Genomic DNA, 19,693 nt, shown 5'->3' on the forward strand with positions numbered 1-19,693 from the left:
GTTACAGTTCAAACTTATTGGCTAAGTATATTGAGCTTTAAATTTTTTGGCTAGCAAGCACGGACAGATCATGACACCCATTTGAACTCCTCTACCTTTGACTTTCCATAGGGTCAGGTGAAACGACGGTAGCTCAGTTGCTGGGTGCAACAACTAAAATCCTAATCTTGTAAGCTGTATTAAATCTAAATCCTCCAGATTCACCGTAAGCAGGGACACACTAGTAGCTACATCTTGTCCTCATGCTATCCCCGTCCAAAAGGACCCTATCTCTCCCCTCTGCTTCTCTTCCCCTGTCCAACCCAGAAGTCCCTCCTACTCACCCAGGGGTTGGCTTCTTTATTCTAATGGTTCTAATGGTTCACAAGAAGTCACCTGAGTCCGTGACTCACTCCTCGTCCGCTGCCCCTCCCAGGAGAGCAGAATTAACATGAACGTACACGCAGCACCAGGCCACCCACAGCACATGGTTACCCTAATCTACGTTTCACTACATTTCATAGTAGTTAATGATGTTGAACCTTCTTTCACCTGTTCAACTGTTGTCTGTAGCTGCTTTCTCTCTCTAGTGAGATTTCTGTGCATGTCTTTTGCTTAATTTTATGGTGAATTGTTTGGATTTTTACTCTTGAGCCTTGGGGACTTTTTATATACTCTATAATTCTGTTATATGAATAGTTTCTTTTTAAGATGTATGGTTTGCTAATATTTCTCTTAATCTCTTTTCTTTTTATCCACTTAAACAGGGTCTTTCATAGTATAAAAGTTTCTTATTTTTAATCAAGCCCTGTCCAGTTTTAGTAACAAGACCAAGACTTGTTTAGTGTTTAGTGTCAAAACCAAGAACTCTTTGCTTAGCTCAAGTCCTAATGACTTTACCTTAGTTTGTTTGTTTTCTAAAATTGTTATATTTTTGTCTCCAAGTCCATAGCCTATTTTAACTAACTTTTGTGTCAAGTGTGGGAATTAGTAATTGCTGAGTAGCTGTATCAGGTGTGTGCTTTGCACTCTTGGGCAGAGTAAGGGAAATACATATTTACATCAGAGCTTTTCAATGTTCTGCATACTTTGATTTTTCATTTTTATTCTATTCAAGTATTTTTAAAAGTGTGTGTGTGTGTGTGTGTGTGTGTGTGTGTGTGTGTGTGTGTGCTCGCACGCATGCGCATGGGTGCACGAGCATGTATCTGTGTGGGCACTGGTGACATAAGTGTGAGGATCAGAGGACAACTTGTAGGAGTGAGCTTTCTCATTCTACTATCTGGATGCCAAGAGTGGAGCAGCAGTTGTGAGGCTCAGCGGCAAGTGCTCCCCAATTCAAAACTCATTTATAAGTTTTCTCAAAACTGAATCTTTAAGCTGGACATGGTGACACATCTCTAAAATCACAACACTTGAGATAGGGAAGCAAGAAAACCATGAGATCATCCTGGGCTAAATAGAGTTCTGGGCTACACAGACAGATCCTGATTTAGGAAATCAGAAAAGGGAAGAGCATGTCTTTAGCCCATGGATTATGTGTAAATATGTTATTTCCAAATGATAAGAGATTTTCCTGTTGATGCTTTGATTGTGAGGTGGGCAGGTAAATGATCTGTATGGTTTCAGTTCTTACAAGCATGTTGAGGTTGGTGGTGTTGCAGGATATGGCGTTACCTAATAAGCATGAACATTAAAAACAGCCATGTTCTGCTGCTCTTGAGGCTTAGAGTTCTATAGCCATAAGGGCACATTGTTTATTTTAACTCTTTTCCAATAAACATGTATTACTTATATGTTTTTATTGAAGTGATTTCTGAGTTTTTAAATATCAGAATCTATTTCGTATGGGGACACAGGCAGTACCTGTGCATGTGGAAGTGTGAGGTCAATATTGGGTGTCTTCCTCTATTGCTGTCCACCTTAGCTTTTGAGGCAAAATCTCTTCTTGAAACTAAGTGAATGAAAAAAGAAGTAAACAAGGAAGGACATGACTGTTCCTTAGGTATGCTGGAGGAGGCTTACTGTAGATTAAAGGGAGAACATAGTCTGAGGCATAAAGATCTGGGAGAGTCCAGCCTGAACGTGACCCTGAACTTGGCCATGTGAGGAGAAGGAAAGCAGGGAGAGAGGAGACCCAGAAGACCAGGAGAGTAAAGGACAGACAAAAGGGCCAGGTAACCTAAATGGCTGGATTATATAGGGAAGGGCAGCTGGGAGAAGAATAGCCAGCTCCTGGGCTGAAGGAGGTTAGGGTAAGGGGATGTTATAACAGCCACACCTTGTAACAGGCAGGGACAGGGGGATGCTGGGAAAACCTGGTGCCAGCTCCACTTTGATATGTTAAATAGGCACCTCAATTAGCCGTTTGTCACAGGTTTGAGACATAACATTCCAGCCTTTTAATAAGTGGTGGTAGGCAATGTAATCTTCTCTATGATTGCTTCCTCTTGAGATTGGAACAGCTTTGTTGGGGACCCAAGAAAGCTAGAATGCTGGCCAAGACCAGGAAGAGCAGGCTGTTTCACATGCTATCCAGGCTCTGTGGACATCTGGGGCTGGAGAAGTCCATGCACCTTTGGAGTAGTTTGTGTGTCTGGGCTACCTGACGCTAGTGAAGTGCAGGTGAGAGACCAGACCAACTCCATCTTGGGTTCAGGCTCCATCTTAGAGAACCTGACTTAAGGTTGAACTCAAACACCAAGCCTGAACCTCGCACTAGTCTTCAGGTCACTTCCTAACAACCACCAACTAGAGGAAAGCAGAAGTTAACAGTTGTACCTAAAGATATTTACTTATAAAAGTTTATGGTTTGGCTCCCAGCACCAGCCAGTCATTTAAAGGGCAGCAAATTCTACAGTAGCCCCCCAATCATATGTGTGCCAAGCTGGATACCCCCTTGCTTGTTTGCTTGCCTCTAAAAATGCTTACTTGAAACTGGCCTCTGGACTTCACCTTCCTGTCCTGCTGTGTCCAGTGATGATTGTGTGGCTCAAGCTTGAATAAAGACCCTAGTGCGATTGCATCAGAATCAGCTCCTTGGCGGTCTTTTGGGGCTCCTGAAACGGGCAAAACACAGGCTGCTTTAGAGCCATCTAGAAAGCAGAAGCTCAGATGGGTTGGAAATTCCATCAGGAGCACCAAGGGCTGGTGAGTTGGAAGCAATTTGCAGTCTTTGGTTGATTGGAAATCTGCTGGAACAGATAGGTATTCAGGGGACAGAAGATGAAGTTAAGGAGTTTGGGGAAATTTTTTTTAGGTGTACATTTGGAATTTCTAGGCCCATGATCCTGGTGGTAGGGGTGGGGAGTCCCAAGACCTGGGAAAGGGGAAACGATCCCACCTTCAGGACTGAGCGGGTAGGGAAACAGGCTATTGATTAACAGTACTTATTTGGAGTCCATGTGACCTGTGAGAAGTGGATCCAAGTTGATTCCCTGAAGCTTAACAGGCTTTTCTTTTTAATATTATTAAAAGAGACACATTTTAGATATGTTAGCATTACTACTGCTTTGTAATCTGCACTAAAATTCACATTGTAGAAAAGACATCGGTTTCATGCCTTTGAGTCATAGTAAAAGCTATAATAAAAATGATTTGGCTAAAAGCAGTAACACTCCTTCCTACGTCTAGAAGACTGGGTGTGTTATAGATGTTCTTAGAAAAAACGGGAAGCACTTTTAAATCTATACTTAGAAGATTACCAAAGGAAATTTAAAAGCTTGACCTTGTGACTATGATAATATTAATAGTACTTTACCAGAGCTAGAGTAAGAACTTACCAGAACTCCTCTGATTGTTAAGTTCTGAACTTTTGAAGTTTTGTTATAACAATAGCATAGCAAGGGAAAGAACGCTGAAGCACTTTTAATTTTGAAAATAAGCCTTAAATCACTTTCTTATTACCGTTAAGCTTTCATATCGTCCAACCCCGATAACATATATTTACCTACCTTAAAACACCTTAGACCCTAAAACACCTCTCTTCGATTCTCAAAACCTGAGGTTTTGGATCCTCAGACCTTACATAAACTTTACATGTTTTTCTCTATCCAGTTACTCACTTTGAGACACAGGTGGTTGATTACAGGGAGCAGTTGTTGTAAATAAGTTCCTCTCAACGAAGGAATAGTTAAAAAGAAAAAAAGTGAGCTTATCTCTTTTCTAAGTCTGGTAGCAAGGTGAACTATATTTAGACAGATGTGCAGCTCTAGGAAAGTGAGGCCTGTGGCCTGATTTTACACATGGAGAGAAAAGAGAAGGCAGCTGAAGCCTTGGTTGCCGCTGTTAAGATGCTAAATCTATAGCTAGCCTAGTCTATTTCCAAGCCCATTAGAGCCCTGAGAAGGATGAGTTTCATGGAGTAACTCCAAGCAGCTTCCAAGTCTATTAAAATGACAGTTGCCTCAGGTTCCTCTGTGATGGGTAGAGGGCAGCATCAGTCTTCCGCTGCCAGGCCTACTAGATCTGACAGGCTTTCCTGTGGAGTAGGGATCTGGGGAGACTGCATACCTTGTCTAGGCGCAGTGGAGCCGTCAATTTGCCAGTGTCCTGCTTGTCGAAGTCAAGGTAAAGGACAGTTTTCCACCTAGTGTCCAGCTTTGCCATATTTAAAGCAAACGCTAGGTAGTATTCTTCTTCGCCCATTATCTTCTTTAGAGTAGTTTAGATATGCTGGCAGGAGCTGGCATGTTTATCACAAAAACCTTTTTTATTATACACTATAAGTGCTATATTCTGCAGATATCTGAAGTGCTTGATGACCATGTATTAAGTGTATCTAAATAGATAAACGGCTCGTTTCTAATTGCTTGCTTGCTTTCTGCTTAACTTTGAAAACACATACAAGAAGCTAAATAAAGCTTATTCCTGTAGTTAATTATATTAGTACTTAGCATGACTACAGGTACAGTTCTGAACAAATTAAAGAACTTGATAATCAACTTGCATGTCTTAATTATCCTTAACAGTCAATTAATGGCTTATATAAGGTTAGGGTTTTACAGAGTTACCCCTGTTCAATTTGAGCCTTAAAAATAACAGTCTTGAATTGAAGCTCATTTAATATCAAAATAAACTTGTTTTGGCAGTTAGTAGTGGTGCACACCTTTAATCCCAGCACTTGGGAGGCAGAGGCAGGTGGACTTCTGAGTTCAAGGCCAGCCTGCTCTACAGAGTAAGTTCCAGGACAGCCAGGGCTACACAGAGAAAGCCTGTCTCGAAAAACCACAATAAACAAACAAACAAACAAACAAACAAACAAACAAACTTTTTAATCATAGAAAAGGTTCACAGGGAGACTGGAAACTTTACTGATCTTGAAATTACAGTACAGTAAAGAAACCAAAATAGCCACTCCATGGGTGAAAAAGGAAAGTGTTTATTTTAAGTGGTCAAGGCTGTCCAGGAGAAAGGAGGCTTCTGAACAGGGACTTGAGGGACCCTGACAAGTTAATAGGCACCATAGTCATGTGTTAATGAAAGAGCCACAAGTTTCTCCTGCCGAAAATAAGAAGAATGGCTTCCTTTTTAGAAAACAGGAACGTTCTTCAAGACCCTTAGGGAATGGGGGCTTTTGTTTAAATGCCCAACCTTGGGACCTGACACACGGTTGTAGAATATCGCAGGGCTTATTCAGATTTTTTGTTGTTGGTGGTGGTGGTAGTTTTGTTTGTTTGTTTGTTTGCTTGTTATGGTTTAGTTTATCCAAATAGCTAACACTTAAAGTGTGCAAAAACAGAGTAGCTAGACAAATATTACTGTTAACCTGAGTAGACCTTAGGAAATAATAAATCTTGATTATCCAATATAATTTATTCATCAAACATATATTGTTTGTTATCTATATTTTCTAGCAGGTTAGTGTTAAACAGCTAACAAAGACATAAGTAGTTAGACATACATATTAAATCAGCTTTTGTTATTTGAATAGACTTTTATAGCCCTAAATTTTAATCATCATATAGAGTATATTGTAAGCCAGAGTTGAATCACCTATACAGTATATTGTAAATTTTTAATCATCATACAAAAAATCCATACTAATCCAAAGTATTTGAGATCCAGTGTTGCTTCCTTAGTTGAAAAGCAGCTACAGTGATACATAAGGGCTCAGTAGGACCGAGACGTTTTATAATTGTTGCTTTATGCCACATAGTCATCTTAGGATGAAGTCACACGGAGTGTTCTCTTTAACCTTCGTAAAAATGACTGCCAGTCATGTGGCTGTTTACATCTTGAAGGCAGTCAGCTAAGATGTAAGACAGACACCTGGTTGCTATTTAACTGTTTTCTTAAACAAGAGTTGAATCAGAATTACATATACAGTATATTCTACGTGAGTTGAATCACATAGATAGGATGTTACAGCAAATTAAAATTCCTATGTATAGGTTTTAATTATAAACCTTTTGTTACAAGTTTAAAGCCAAAATTTGCTACAGATTTTACAGATTCTTTAACCACAGCCTAGTGAACTTACTTACAAATCAATCCTGAGGTCATAACTCTTTACATAAGAGTCTTAGAAGATTTCTTGAGAGCAGAGTATAGACAAATCATGAAGACAAAAGATTTAAGAGTGTGAAAACTTAGAGATAAGAGAATTTGGGATCATTGCCCTGTGCAGTGGCAGAAAAATTTACAATTTGGGAGAATTTGGAACTTGAGTGTGCCATCTTTGGCCATTGAGCTATACTGAACCCAAGCCATTTTCAGTAAGACGGTGAGGCTTTGAAATAAAATATCTGAGTCTGAAAAAGAAATTGAGTCCTAGAAGAAAAGGGAGGAAAGGAGGTGAACCGAACTCCACATGGCGAGAGTTCGGCAGCTGACAGAGCAGCGCAGCTGTAAGGGACAAGGAGGAACAAGCATCAGCTACACACTAGGGAGGGCGCCAACACTGTAGAAGCCATGAAGGCATGGAGAAGCTACTGACTTGAACAGGTAGCTCCTAGGGTAGGGGAGGAAGTTCCAGACAGGAGCTGAGAGGAGCCATGACACAGCAGAGGGGTAAGTGTCCTAGTGACAAGAATTTCAGTCTGTGGTGTCCCTAAGCACACTAGGAGTCTTGTCAGAGAAATATCCCACATCACAGAGAAGGAGTCCCTTTCCAGGTGATAGGAGGCCAGTAGGGGCAAGGAAGCTTCCTGGCATACTAGTGTGTCTTTTGTAGTAAAAGCAGCCGGAGCAGGGAGCTCTGTAGTGACAGGAGCAGGGAGCTCTGTAGTGACATGTAACCAGAGAGTGGGTGGAGGAGGGGAACAGCTGGAGAGGAGCGGCTGTCTTAGGAAGTATAGCTGTCTACATGGTGGGGCCATAGGTGCCAAAGGGGGATGCCAGTGTGGTGGGCAGCTGGGAAATGGGCATAGCTGGGAGAGAGGACACTAGCTGACAGATAGCTGAGGAGAAGTGGATGGTTAGATAAGGTGGAGAGAAGAAGCCGCTGGTGAGATCTAGAATCAAATTTTGTGGATGGAAGAGCCAGGAGAAACAAATGATGCATACGTATCCGAGGAGCGTCAGGTCAGCGGCTTTGTTTGGAGCAACAGAGACGGTCTCATTTAAGGGACTTCCCGGTAGTAAGAATGGGTACAGTAAAGAAACTAAAACAGCAGCTCCATGGGTGAAAAGGCAAAAGGGTTTATTTCAAACTGCCAAGGCTGTGTCCTGGGAAAGCTAAGAGAAAGAGATGGGGAGAGATTTTCAAGGTTAAATGGGACCTAGAAAAGGGGGACTCACTCATGAGCTGGGATAAAGCTTGTGAGTAGGACTGAGGGAGCCCATAAGCCAGAGATAAGAATGACTCCCTTTTAGCAAGCAGGAACTTTGTTCAAGCCCCTGAGGAAAGGAGGGCTTTTGTCTAAATGCCTGACCTTGGGAAAAGTACTTTCTTGGGGGACCAGACAGTCGTTGGGGGAAGGGAGTCCCAAGACCTGGGGAGGGCGATCCCACCCTCCGGACTAGACAGGTGGAGAAACACAAGAGCATTTGTCTACAGTCCATTTGACCTGCTCGGTGGATCCAAGTAGACTCCCTGAAGCTTATATGACATTTTGAAATTTATGAAAAAGAGATAAAAGTTTATTAGCATTACCACTGTTTGCAGTCTGTACTGAAATCCACATTGTAGGAAGGTCAGCAGACTCATGCCTTTAAGTCAAAGTAAAAGCTTGAGGACCAAAAATAATTCTGGGTTATAAGCATTAGCACTTAGATTTACAGAGGGCTGGATGTATACATTGGACAGAGATGTTTTTAGCACAATGAGAAGGACTTTTAAGTCTGTTGTTAGAAGACAACCAAAGGAAATTTAAAATCTTTGATAGTGCTCACTGCCTTACCAAAGCTTATCAGAACTCCAAAAATGGATGTTGGAATTTTGAACTTTAGAAGTTTTAGTAGAGTAATATCATAGCGAGGAAGAAAGAAATATGAAACATTTCATATGTTAATCATTTTCTTAGACTTTGACACATCTTAAAACGATCTTTGACCCTCACAACCCTTACTGAACCTTTCATATTGCCATACCTTTACAACTTGTATTTATATACTTTAGAACACATTCTTAGATCCTCAGAACTTACCCATACTTTAAATGTTTTTCTGCTTGCTCATTTACCATGACACACAGGTAGTTGATTACTGAGAGCAGTCATTGCAAGACACCTTGAAAGAAAGGAATAGTAAAATGCTACTTTGGAACCTATTTTGTGAGTTTATCTCTTGAGAGTAGTATCACGGTAAACTGTGATACTGGAGACCTAGTAGCTCTAGGAGATCGAGGCCTCACTTTACATATGAAGAGACCTGAGAGGACAGATGAAGCTTTGTGGTAGGAGCTGAGTGCTTGTTGCTGTTAAATCTACAATTTTTATCCTCCGAGATCTGAGAAGGATAAATTACAGCAGGAGGTATAATCTAAATGGTGTATGTATCAATTAAAGTGACAGGGACTTACCCACAACACAGATGGTTGCCCTAGGTTCTTGATAGTTTTGTTGGGGGCAGTGGTCTTAGGTCTTCACCTGTCATATAGGACAACATTTAATCTTCAGCTGCCACACAGAGCTGCGTTGGCCTTCAGCTGTCAAACCTAAAAGCTCTGGGAGACTTCTCTGCAGAAGAAGAACTTGAGGACTGACCTTACTTTGACCCGGCAAAATAGGGCAATCAACCCTAACTTGTCCACGGCTTGCACAGAGCCCTGACGATAGGTGAAACATGGGGCAGCCTTGCCCTGTGGTCGATGTTACTGTAATTCAGGTGTAGTCTGTGTGCCCCATCCATCTTCTTCTGAGACCTTGGGGTTTCTGCTAGGAACATTTCTGTTTGTTTTGTGAAGTTTTTAAATTAAACATTTTAAATACCATATTCAGCAGATCTCTGAAAAGTTTCAGGACCATTTACTAAATATATCCAAGTTTAGGCTTAACCTTTAATACATTAACTTGTATGTCTTAATTATCTTTCACAGTTTACATTAGTAGCTAGGATTTTTCAAGGATTTTAACACTAAAACTTTACAGCTTTATCCCTGTTAAGTTTGAACTTTAATATTTGAGTTGAAGATTTAATTGAAGATCCTTTAGCATCAAAATAAAACTTTAAACCATAAATACAGTCTGTAGGAAGACCAGGAACTTTTCTGATTCTTTTCTAGTCCACCATTATCAAATATCACAGTTTTTTGTATGACTTTGTTTATCCAAATATCTAAAGTTTAACAAAGTGAGCAAAGATAAAGAACCTAGATAAATATTACTGGGAACCTGAATAGACCTGAAGAATTTATAAATCTTATTTATTAAATAAACCTTTTTTATCAAACACGTGCTGTTACCTATCTAAATCCTCTGGCGGTAAAGGGTGGAGATATAAGTAATTAAGGTTAGCTCTGTAAGTCAGCTCTTGCTAGTCTTAGTAGGCCTTTATAACCTTAAATCTTTATCATCATACAAACATACAAAAGTCCATGCTAATCCAATATATTTTGGGAACCTGATATTGTCTCCTTATCCTAAAAAGGAGATATAATGATAAACAGAGCTCATTAGGACTGAGAAGTTTTATAAATGCTGCTTAATGCCACACGGTTAGTCAACTTTAGATGGAGAAATCACGTAGCATGTGCTCTTTAGCCTTAGTAAAATGACTGTCACTCATGTAGTGGTTGTTTTCATTTTGTTGAGGTTGTCAGCCAAGACGGAGGAGAGCCACATGGTTGCTTTTTAAGGACATCTATTTTCCTAAACAAGAGTTGAATTCAAGTTACACACACACACACACACACACACACACACACACACACACACACACGTTGAACTGTATATACTATGCTGTAGCAAATTAAGATTACCTATGTATAGATTTTTTTAACTTAACTTTTTGCTATAAGTTTTAAGGTAACTTTTGTTATATATTTTACAGATTTTAATTTATAAACTCTGAGATAAAGACTATAAAAAATTTCTTGAGAGCAGAGCACAGAGAAGTAAATCATAGCGATAAAAGATTTGAGTGGAAATTTGAAAAACCTAAGAGATAAAGTACTTTGGAATTACTTGCTTGTGTGTTGGCAGAAGTTGTTAATATCTGTGAGAATTTGAAACTGGCTTGTGCCATCTTTGGCCATAGAGCTATGTATACTGAGGCCAAGCCATTTGCAGTAAGATAGCAAGACTTTAATAAAATCTGTGAGTCTGAGAAGAAAAGGAGGTAAAAACAAACTCCTTCACAGGGAGAGTTGAATATACTCTTAAGAGGAAGCTAAGAGACAGAACAGTAGTCATGAGGGGCAAGGAGGATAAACAGGAACTCCACCTGAGGGAGGGTTCCCATGCCCAGAAAGCATAGAGGAACTGCAGGAATTCCAGGAGGGACAAGGTCGCTGAGGCCCAGAAGGGCTTAAAAGAGCTTCAGGATTTAGCAGGCAGCGCCTAGAAGGAGGCAATGAAATTCACAATGTACAAGCCCAGGAGGCCACTTGGAGAGAGAGAGCAGGGAGCTCCAAGGGAGCTGGGGTGGAGGTGGGGGGTGGGGGGGGTGGGCCCAAAGAAAGGGTTGCAGGCCCAGAAGGGCATGGAAAAGCAGCAGAGACTTTCGAGCTGAGAAGGGACAGAGACACAAAGTATAGGGCTTCAGAGTGAGAGCAAGCAGCTTCAAGAGGGAGGAAACTTCAGGAGGGAGGGAGCTGTACACGGAGCTGTGCAGGTGTGGCAGGTGAGGCCAGGGTTGCAGTGTAGGTCCAGTAGCATGTAGAGAAGCTAGGAACTTAGCATTTAGATGAGGAAGTTCCAGGAAGAAGCTGAAGAGAGGCTATTAGGGAGCATTGGGTGTAAGTGTCATGGAGACAAGAATTTCAATCCAGGGTGTTCCCAAGCAGACTGAAGATTTGTCTGAGAGAAATGTTCCAAACACAAAGGAGAGATGTCCTTTTCCACGTGGTAGGGGCCCCAGCAGGGTGAGAGGAGCATCCTGACACACCACTGTCACTTTTGTAGTAAAGGTAGACAAAGTAGGCAGCTCTGTGGGAACACTTACCTAGTTGAGGGGGAAAGACAGGTAGAGCCGGTAGAGGAGAAAACAGCTGAGAAGGTAGACTGAGGGGGCCTTGAGAAAAAGGGAGAGCTCCAAAAGAGGGAGAGGAGCAATGCCTTAGTAAATAGAGTTCCCACATGACGGGTCCCAGAGGGCGGAGCAGGGAGACGCCCTGAAGAGCATAGACAGCGCCAGGAGCCAGAGAGAGGACACTCACTGAGTAGGCAAGACACGGATGGTTGAGTAGGTGGAAGGAGAAAGTGGCTGAAGATGCAGACTACAGAATTTGGAATCAAATGTGGTGGGTGGCAAAAGCAAACAGAAACAAACCCTAGGAGAGTCAAGGCAGCAGCTTGCTTGGTTTGGAGAGGCCAGGTCTCTTGGAAGAACTCATTTACTTCAGTCTCATAGTTTCTGCACCAGATGAATGAAAAAAAGAAATAAATGAAGCATAGGACTATTTCTAGGTATGGTGGGGGAGGAGATAAAAGGAACAGACGTCTGGGAGGGCCCAGGGAGAACATGACCCTGAGCTGGGCCACATGAGGAGAAGGGAAGCAGGGAGAGGGGAGAGCCAGGAGACCAGGAGAGTAAAGGGCAGACAAAAGGGCCAGGTAACCAAAATGGCTGAATTAAATAGGGAAGGGCAACTGGGGGAAGAGCAGCCCAGCTCCTGGACTGGAGGAGTTTAGGGTAGGGAGCATGGTATGCCAGCCACACCCTGTAACTGGCTGGGACAAAGGGATGCTGGGAGAACCTGGTGGCCAGGTCTACTTTGATATGTTAAGTAGGTACTCTCTTAACTATTTTTCCTAGATTGGCTGGCTGGGCAGTGAGAACGTGAGATCCTCCAGTCTTCATCTCCAGCAGGAACAATGTGCTACCACTTTACATGGGTGCTGGAGACTCAGGCTCTATGCATTTTTTGTAATTCCATGTTTTGTATATCAAGTTAAAGATTCCTCCAGTTAAAAGTTGGAGGAATCTTGTGCTTTTTCTCATACCTTCCCTCCTTGCATGCTACATGTTTCTTTTCTCCTTTTGCAGCATCAGCCACTATGTGATTGTCATGTCCATCACCATCTTCCTGGTATTTCTTAATGGCCTGGCACAATTGCTCACAACAAAGAAACTCCAACTGTGTGGCAAACCCAAAATCCATCTTATGTGATATTGGTGAAGCGATCAGTCAGCATCTGCGTCCTGATTCTCCTTCTTAAAGGAAAATCCCACCAAGGATTCAAGGAAATGGATATTGGACCAGCAAGATGACTCAGTGGGTAAAAGTGCTTGTTGCACAAGCGGACAACCTGAGTTTGACCCCTGAAACCCACACTGGAAGGAGAAAACAGACTTCCAGAGGTTGTCCTTTGGTCTCTGAGTACATGCTGTAACACACACTCACCATGCACTTGCACATGTGTCATGCAGGTATACATCACACACATACATGTAGCACTACAGTTTAAGAGATGATGGATGATAACGCACAGTACAAATTCTGGATTTACAGGGGTTCTGAAGTAATGGTTTTTCTTTTGTCTGACAGCTTTTCCCAGTAATGTTTGAGAGCACCTGCAGCCCTTCGCTCCTCCCTGTCAGCTTCATGTACCTGTGGGGCGGTACTGACACCTTCCAAAGTCATCCCTAAGTGGGGACTGAATGGAACCACAGGTGACAGCATAAACCCATAAACCCAGTGTCAGCTCGCTTTGTGGTAGCTCTGACTGCTGGAGCATGTGATAAGAAAGACAGGTGGGGCTGCAATCTGGGGTTTACTGAGTTGAGCCCCAGGGCAAAGCTGTGTGCCAGGCTCTGCCATCCCTGTTCCTGCAGTATGTTGGCTTGTGCCTCTCTGAGCTGCTTCAGGGGTTCTCGTAGCCAGCCAGCTAGCAAAGCTTTCACCTTTACATTCTGTCAGTTTCTGGATCAACTTCAAATTTGGGGGGACTCTGCGGCTTTGTTGGTTATTGTTTCAGTGTCACTCCCTAAATCAGAGGCTGTAGTTTCTTGACAGTATCATAAAGACTCAAATTGATACTCTTTTGTCTTGATATTCTAGCCCTGACCAAAGGCCAGCCATCTCATTAGATTGGGCTTTCCCTTTGTATATTCCAATGTATGAAGTAATTTGAGAGTAATTTTCATTTGGGTTTTCCATAAAGTGACCTATACAGTGTAGAGTTGCTTGTACAATACTGTAAAGTGCTTGGCTGATATTTTGCTGGTATATATCCCTTTTTTTAAAAAAATTGCTTTTGATTGAAGTTATAATATTATAAATGACTAAAAAACTCTTTAAAAGTTAATACATTTTTCAAATTGGCAGGTAAGGAAATATATGCTCTAGAAGAGTAATCTCAGCTGAGCAAAATATACTTTTATTTTCTATTGATACAGCAGGAAACTCATTATAGTGCATTAAGTGAGAAATACTGGTTCTAACACAGGCCTCAGCATCACGGTGGAACAGTCTAGGTAGCAGCTCAGGAGCTACTGCAGCAATGCTGACATAGACAGGACCAGGACCCAGCTACCTTCCCAGACCCTCGGGATTTCTGATCCCATTGTGTGAACACTTACCATTTACCTTTGTACAATTGAATTCACAGTCCTCTTCTATCTACAGGGGTTAATTTTGTGTGTGCGTGTGCGTGTGCGTGTGCGTGTGCGTGTGTGTGTGTTCATGCACATGTGAGCACAGGTGCCCTCAGAGTCCATAAGAGGGTGTTGGATCCCTGGAGCTGCAGTGACAGGTTGTGAGGTTGTGAGCCACCACCTGTGTTTTACGAAAAGAATTAAAGTAGGCATCTCAAGGTGAAAAGAATGAAAATATTGAATGACAGGTGAAAAACGTACTATGTTACATGAATCATGAATGAATCTTTGCCACTAACTGTAATGGTCATAATTTGCCAATAAATTCCTTATATTTTATCATTTAGTGTGTAAAGTCTTAGAACACAAAATGCTTTCTTACATTGTAGAAAAATTATATTACAAGCTGGATGTGGTGACCCAGACCTGTCTATAATCTCAGAGTTTACAAGACTGAGGAGGAGTAGTGAAGTGTTGCCCAGTCATGTCTTTAGACACAGGCCGAAGCTAAGTATTCCCTTCTCCTTGTGGGAGCCACATGAACTCCATATACCCATTAGATGCCATCTCATCAGGAAGCTAGGAGAATGTCACTGAACCACCTCAGTAATGGGGACTTCCCATGTCCCACTAGTGCTCAGGGTCTGTTAAGAGACCAAAGGTAGCCTGGTCAGGGGCTCTTCTTTCCTCAGTGGTTCATTATGCCAACAGTGCCCTCATCCTCTCGAAAATACTTCAGAGTGGTTAAGATTATTGTGCTGTGTGCTTTCAGTCCCTGGTAATGTCTTGGTAGCATTCCCCATTTCTTCCCTGGTATAGTTTATAAAAATAGATTTCTAAATATAATTCTATAAAGAAAAATATTTGAGGTTGTAAATGTCACTAATTTTCTCTAGTACACTAAAATAGATTGGTGATAAACTCTTCATTAGAATTGTAATATTTATGTGCACAAACAGGGTTTTGGAAATTGTTTCAAATTCATTAGAATTGTAATATTTATGTGCACAAACAGGGTTTTGGAAATTGTTTCAAAGCATCACTTGTTGATGAATAAATATATGATAATAAAAGGCTTCCCTGACGAAGTGTTTGAGAAACATCTAGGTTAGAAAGATTTAAAGGTGTATTTATTTCTGGGAGTTAGTGAGATCGATTCATGCAGGATGCCCACAACTTCCATATGTCTGGCAGCAGAGTGTTTTCTCCCTCCTGATGGGTAGGTATATTTTACAAATGTTTCCATGTACTTTTCTACACGATTTCTAAACGGGTGTTGTATATTTAATCGAAACTTTTTGGCAACTTGTAAAGTGTGTTTATTATAACTGTTAAACTGGGAAAAGTTGAGAACATACTGGGGATTTTGCCTGCACATCATTGTCTGTCCCTGTTGGAGTTTCTTCTCTTTTGCATCCTCAGCCTGAAAAAAATAAAATCACAACTCTCAACTTGTTTTCTTGTGATGAGACACTTTCAAAAGTATTACTAGTTAAATTTTTTAGTACTACTTTGTTCAAAAATTGTGAAAACAAGATCAAGGCAGCTTGGATCCCAGCATGGGTGGGAGAGAGGACCGTACAGCACCAACCGTTCTGAGGAGCTATTGGCATATGATGGTTGCTCTGGGAGGGACAGTCTGTTTTCTACAGTGACCTGGGCCCTGAGATGCCACTCATATTCCTCTAGATAGTCCTATACCCATGGAATACAGGCAGCACTAATGCACATGGTGAGTATTTAAAAAGAAAGAAAGAAAGAAAGAAAGAAAGAAAGAAAGAAAGAAAGAAAGAAAGAAAGAAAGAAAGAAAGAAAGAAGCCCATGAAGGTGGGAGAGAAAAGTAATGAGGGGTTAGATGGCAGATTTGATTAAAACATATGCATGTATGAATATTAAAATATTTTATAAGAATACAATGAAAATGTCAGTTGCCTAGATTTCTTAAAATGACTAAATATTTGAATTATTACTCTTAGGTCAACAGGTATGTTCTTTTCATCCACTGATTTAATTAGATTTGCTTGCATCATATACCAGCAAGTAGCAGAGGTTCCACGGTTTTTCCTTGGACACCTGGTCTGATTATATAGCCAAAAATGGTCTCAGAGTGATCCTTGTGCCTCATTTCTGAGTGTAGCATTGCAGATGTGTGCCACTGTGCCATTTCAGTTCTTTTTAGTGAAAAAAAACAGTCCAGTGAATTTGGATAATATTTTTGACAAGGATAGTTGTTAGTACTTACAGTTGCTTTTACCACCAATGTATTAATCTTCATAAATTAGCTAAGAATATATGATCATTGTTTTAATAGGTCTTGTGCTTGCTGAAGAGAAGCAATGTCTTTCAAGTTAAAAAAATCAAACTCAATTTTCTTGATGTGCCTTAGTTTATTTTTGTTCATTCTGGAAGTTATTGTAATTGGCTGTAGCTTATAAAACTTCAGCCAAGTGAGTGAGGTTAGCGTCAACAGTGAAAGCTGTGCTGACAGTACACACAGTGGATATGCCATCATGAAAAGGACACCTTCCTCTTGACAGTTCACAACCTCTGTTTGACTATAAGGAAGAATTACAGAATATTCTACAAAAATATGATGGCTAGTCTTCAAACTGTCAAGGTCATCAAAAACAAGAAAAGCCTAAGAAGCAGGAAGAATCTAAGAAGACATGACTGCTAAATGTCCTCCTGGATAGGATGATGAAGCAGAAAGGACTAAGAAAGTCTGAATACTATGCAGTTAATAAAATATCAACCTATATTGTTAACTGTGGAAAATGCACCTACTAATGTAAGGTGTTAAAGTAAAAACTGGGTGAAAGGCTGCACCCTTCTTGCAAATTGTTTATGAAACTTTGAAAATAAAAATATTACTTGTTTTAAAATGTTTACTCTTCACAAATAACTTTACATAATTCATTTTGCTTGTTAGATGATAAGGTGGGATGCTTCATGTGTTCTGTGGTTTCTCTTTTTCCTACTTCTCCCTCTCCTTGCTTGCTTTCTGCTCAACTGTCAGCACTCAGGCCTCTTAGGCATCTAAGTACTGGCCCAACATGTATACTAATGTGGTTTCTTTGTATTTGTATAAGTTGGTATACAGCATGATTTTGCAGTGGGCAGCTGTGCTCTTGCTCAGTGTTCTCTTCTTGGGGCAGCTGTGGCTGCCCTGACCTGGAATCTCTGAAGAGCTACATGGGTTGTTTGTCTCTCCCCATAGTTAACTGATTTACTAGTTAGTGCACATCTGACTCAGGCCAGACCAATTTGATTCATTTGCAAGATTTTAAAGCTAGAATGATGAAATTGTGTTTGAGTGTGAATGTGCTCATGTATATGTCTGTGTATTCAAGCCTTCATGGAAGCGAAAGGTGTCTTTCAGGTGTCTTTCCTTAGGAGCTCCCCACCTTGCTAGGAGAGACAGGCTTCTTGTTGGCCTAGAAGTTAGTGGGCTAGACTGACTGGCAACTAAACTCATAAGTATTGAGGCTCTAACTCAGGTCTTCATGCTTGTGTGGCAAACACTTTATAAACTGAGCACACTTTCCCAAGCACTTTGGAACTGAAAAAGAAAAATCAGATACAAAACTTGAGTCATTACAACCACTGGAGCCAGGTAAGATCTGAGGAGCCCAGCCTGGATTCCAGGCTTCCAAGAAGAATGTCTCAAATCCCAAGTGTTTTACACAGATCCTAGACTTCAGCTTTTATATTTATGTGTAGATATGGATGTGGACGTAGTCCATGAAACTAAAAAAGGGGGAAAGGTCTTGGAGGAGGCAGAAAGGGCAATACGATACATGTAACAACAGAATTGGGGCAACTAGGGAGGAAGAAGAGGAAGGAGACCTTCTTGGAGGCACAGGGGAAAGAAATGGGAGAACCAAAAATGAAATAAACATGTATAAAAGTTCTATAATCCACTTTTTAAAAAATCTTTGTCTTTAATGAAAATAATAATCTCCCCTACTTGCTAAATTTTCTGGAGCAAGCCCAGCTGTCCTGAGCAGCCTGCTAGCCCAGAGAGACCTCCATTCTCCCACTACTCCTCCTCTCACCTTCATCAGACCTGCTGAGCCTGAGCCATACAGGTAAGCTTTTCTTCTCCCACCCATCTTCTTTGCTCTCTCATTCCTCTGGGCACTCTAAGCTGCTCTGAGCAGCCTGATAGTCCAGGAGGACCTCCATTCTCCCACCACCTCTCTGCCCACCTTCATAAAATCTGCAGACCCTGAATCATACACACTTGCAGATCCAGAACCATACAGCCCAAGGATATCCAAAGTTCTGCCATACCAGGACCATCAAGGTTAACACTCCTCCCAATACCTACTACAATAGCAACATCTAGGGACCAAAGCCATCCAGATGGTTAAAGGCTCTCAAAAGAGTATAACCAACAAAAGCTAAGGCGTATGACACTTCTGCAGCACAGCTTGCCTACAACAGCGACCCCTAGATATCCTTACACAACTGAAGCACAAGGAAATGACCTTAAATCCAATTTTATAAAGATGATAGAGGCCTTTAAAGAAGAAATGAATAAATCCCTTAAAGGAATACAGGGAAATTCAATCAAACAGGTAGAGGTCTTTAAAGAACAAATAATCCCTGAAAGATATATAGATAGGAAAATAAACAAGTGAAGGAAATAAGTAAAGCTGTACCAGACCTGAAAGTGGAAATAGAAGCAGTAAACAGACTGAGGGAATCCTGGAGATGGAAAACATAGGGAAGAAAACAGGAACAACAGATGCAAGCATCACCAACAGAATACCGGAGATGGAAGAGAAAATCTCAGGTATAGAAGATGCAATAGAAAAGATTAATGACATCAGTCAGAAATAGTTAAATCTAAAAAGTTCCTGACACAAAACATTCAGGAAATCTGGGATACCATGAAAAGACCTAACCTAGGAATAATAGGAATAGAAGAAGGTGAAGAGTCCTAGCTCCAAAGCCCAGAAAATGTTTTTAGCAAAATCATAGCAGAAAAATTTACCAACCTAAAGAAAGAGATGCCTATAAACATACAAGAAGCTTATGGAACACCAGTTAGACTGGACCAGAAAAGAAAATCCTCCCACCATATAGTCAAATCATAAAACCTACAGAACAAAAAGAATATTAAGAGTGGCAAGGGAAAAAGGCCAGGTAACATACAAAGGCAGACCTATAAGAATTACACCGGAATTCTCAGCAGAGTCTCGGAAATCTAGAAGGGCCTGGACAGATATCTTGAAACCTCTAAAATACCACAGATACCAACATAGACTACTACACCCAACAAAACTCTCAATCACCTTATATGGAGAAAACAAAATATCTCAAGACAAATCCAAATTCAAATGATCTATCTACAAATCCAGCCATACAGAAAATACTAGAAGGAAAACTAGAACCCAAGGAGGATAACTACATCCAAGGAAACACAGGAAATAAGTAGTTCCATACCAGCAAAAACAAAGGAGGTTCCCCCCCCCCTTCTCTGTTGTGCGCTCTCTCTCTCTCTCTCTCTCTCTCTCTCTCCCTCCCTCCCTCCCTCCCTCCCTCCCTCTCTCTCTCTCCCTCCCTCCC

General features: G+C 41.2%; 1 protein-coding gene across 2 annotated transcripts in view; it reads left to right on the forward strand.

Annotated features, from left to right (window-relative positions):
* The window catches only part of Pign (phosphatidylinositol glycan anchor biosynthesis class N), a 118,854-nt gene extending 103,285 nt beyond the window's left edge, over positions 1 to 15,569 (forward strand). The window contains exon 31 of one of the 2 annotated variants that reach the window (XM_028775601.1): positions 12,568 to 15,569. In XM_028775601.1, coding sequence (XP_028631434.1) covers positions 12,568 to 12,691 — 124 coding nt within the window. In that variant the 3' untranslated portion in view covers positions 12,692 to 15,569. The remainder of the gene's footprint in view (positions 1 to 12,567) is intronic. The other variant, XM_028775602.1, reaches the window with a different exon arrangement.
* The last annotated feature ends 4,124 nt before the right edge of the window (positions 15,570 to 19,693 follow it).

Source organism: Grammomys surdaster, unplaced genomic scaffold (assembly GCF_004785775.1).
Source record: "Grammomys surdaster isolate TR1022 unplaced genomic scaffold, NIH_TR_1.0 257, whole genome shotgun sequence".
Lineage (NCBI taxonomy): Eukaryota > Metazoa > Chordata > Mammalia > Rodentia > Muridae > Grammomys > Grammomys surdaster.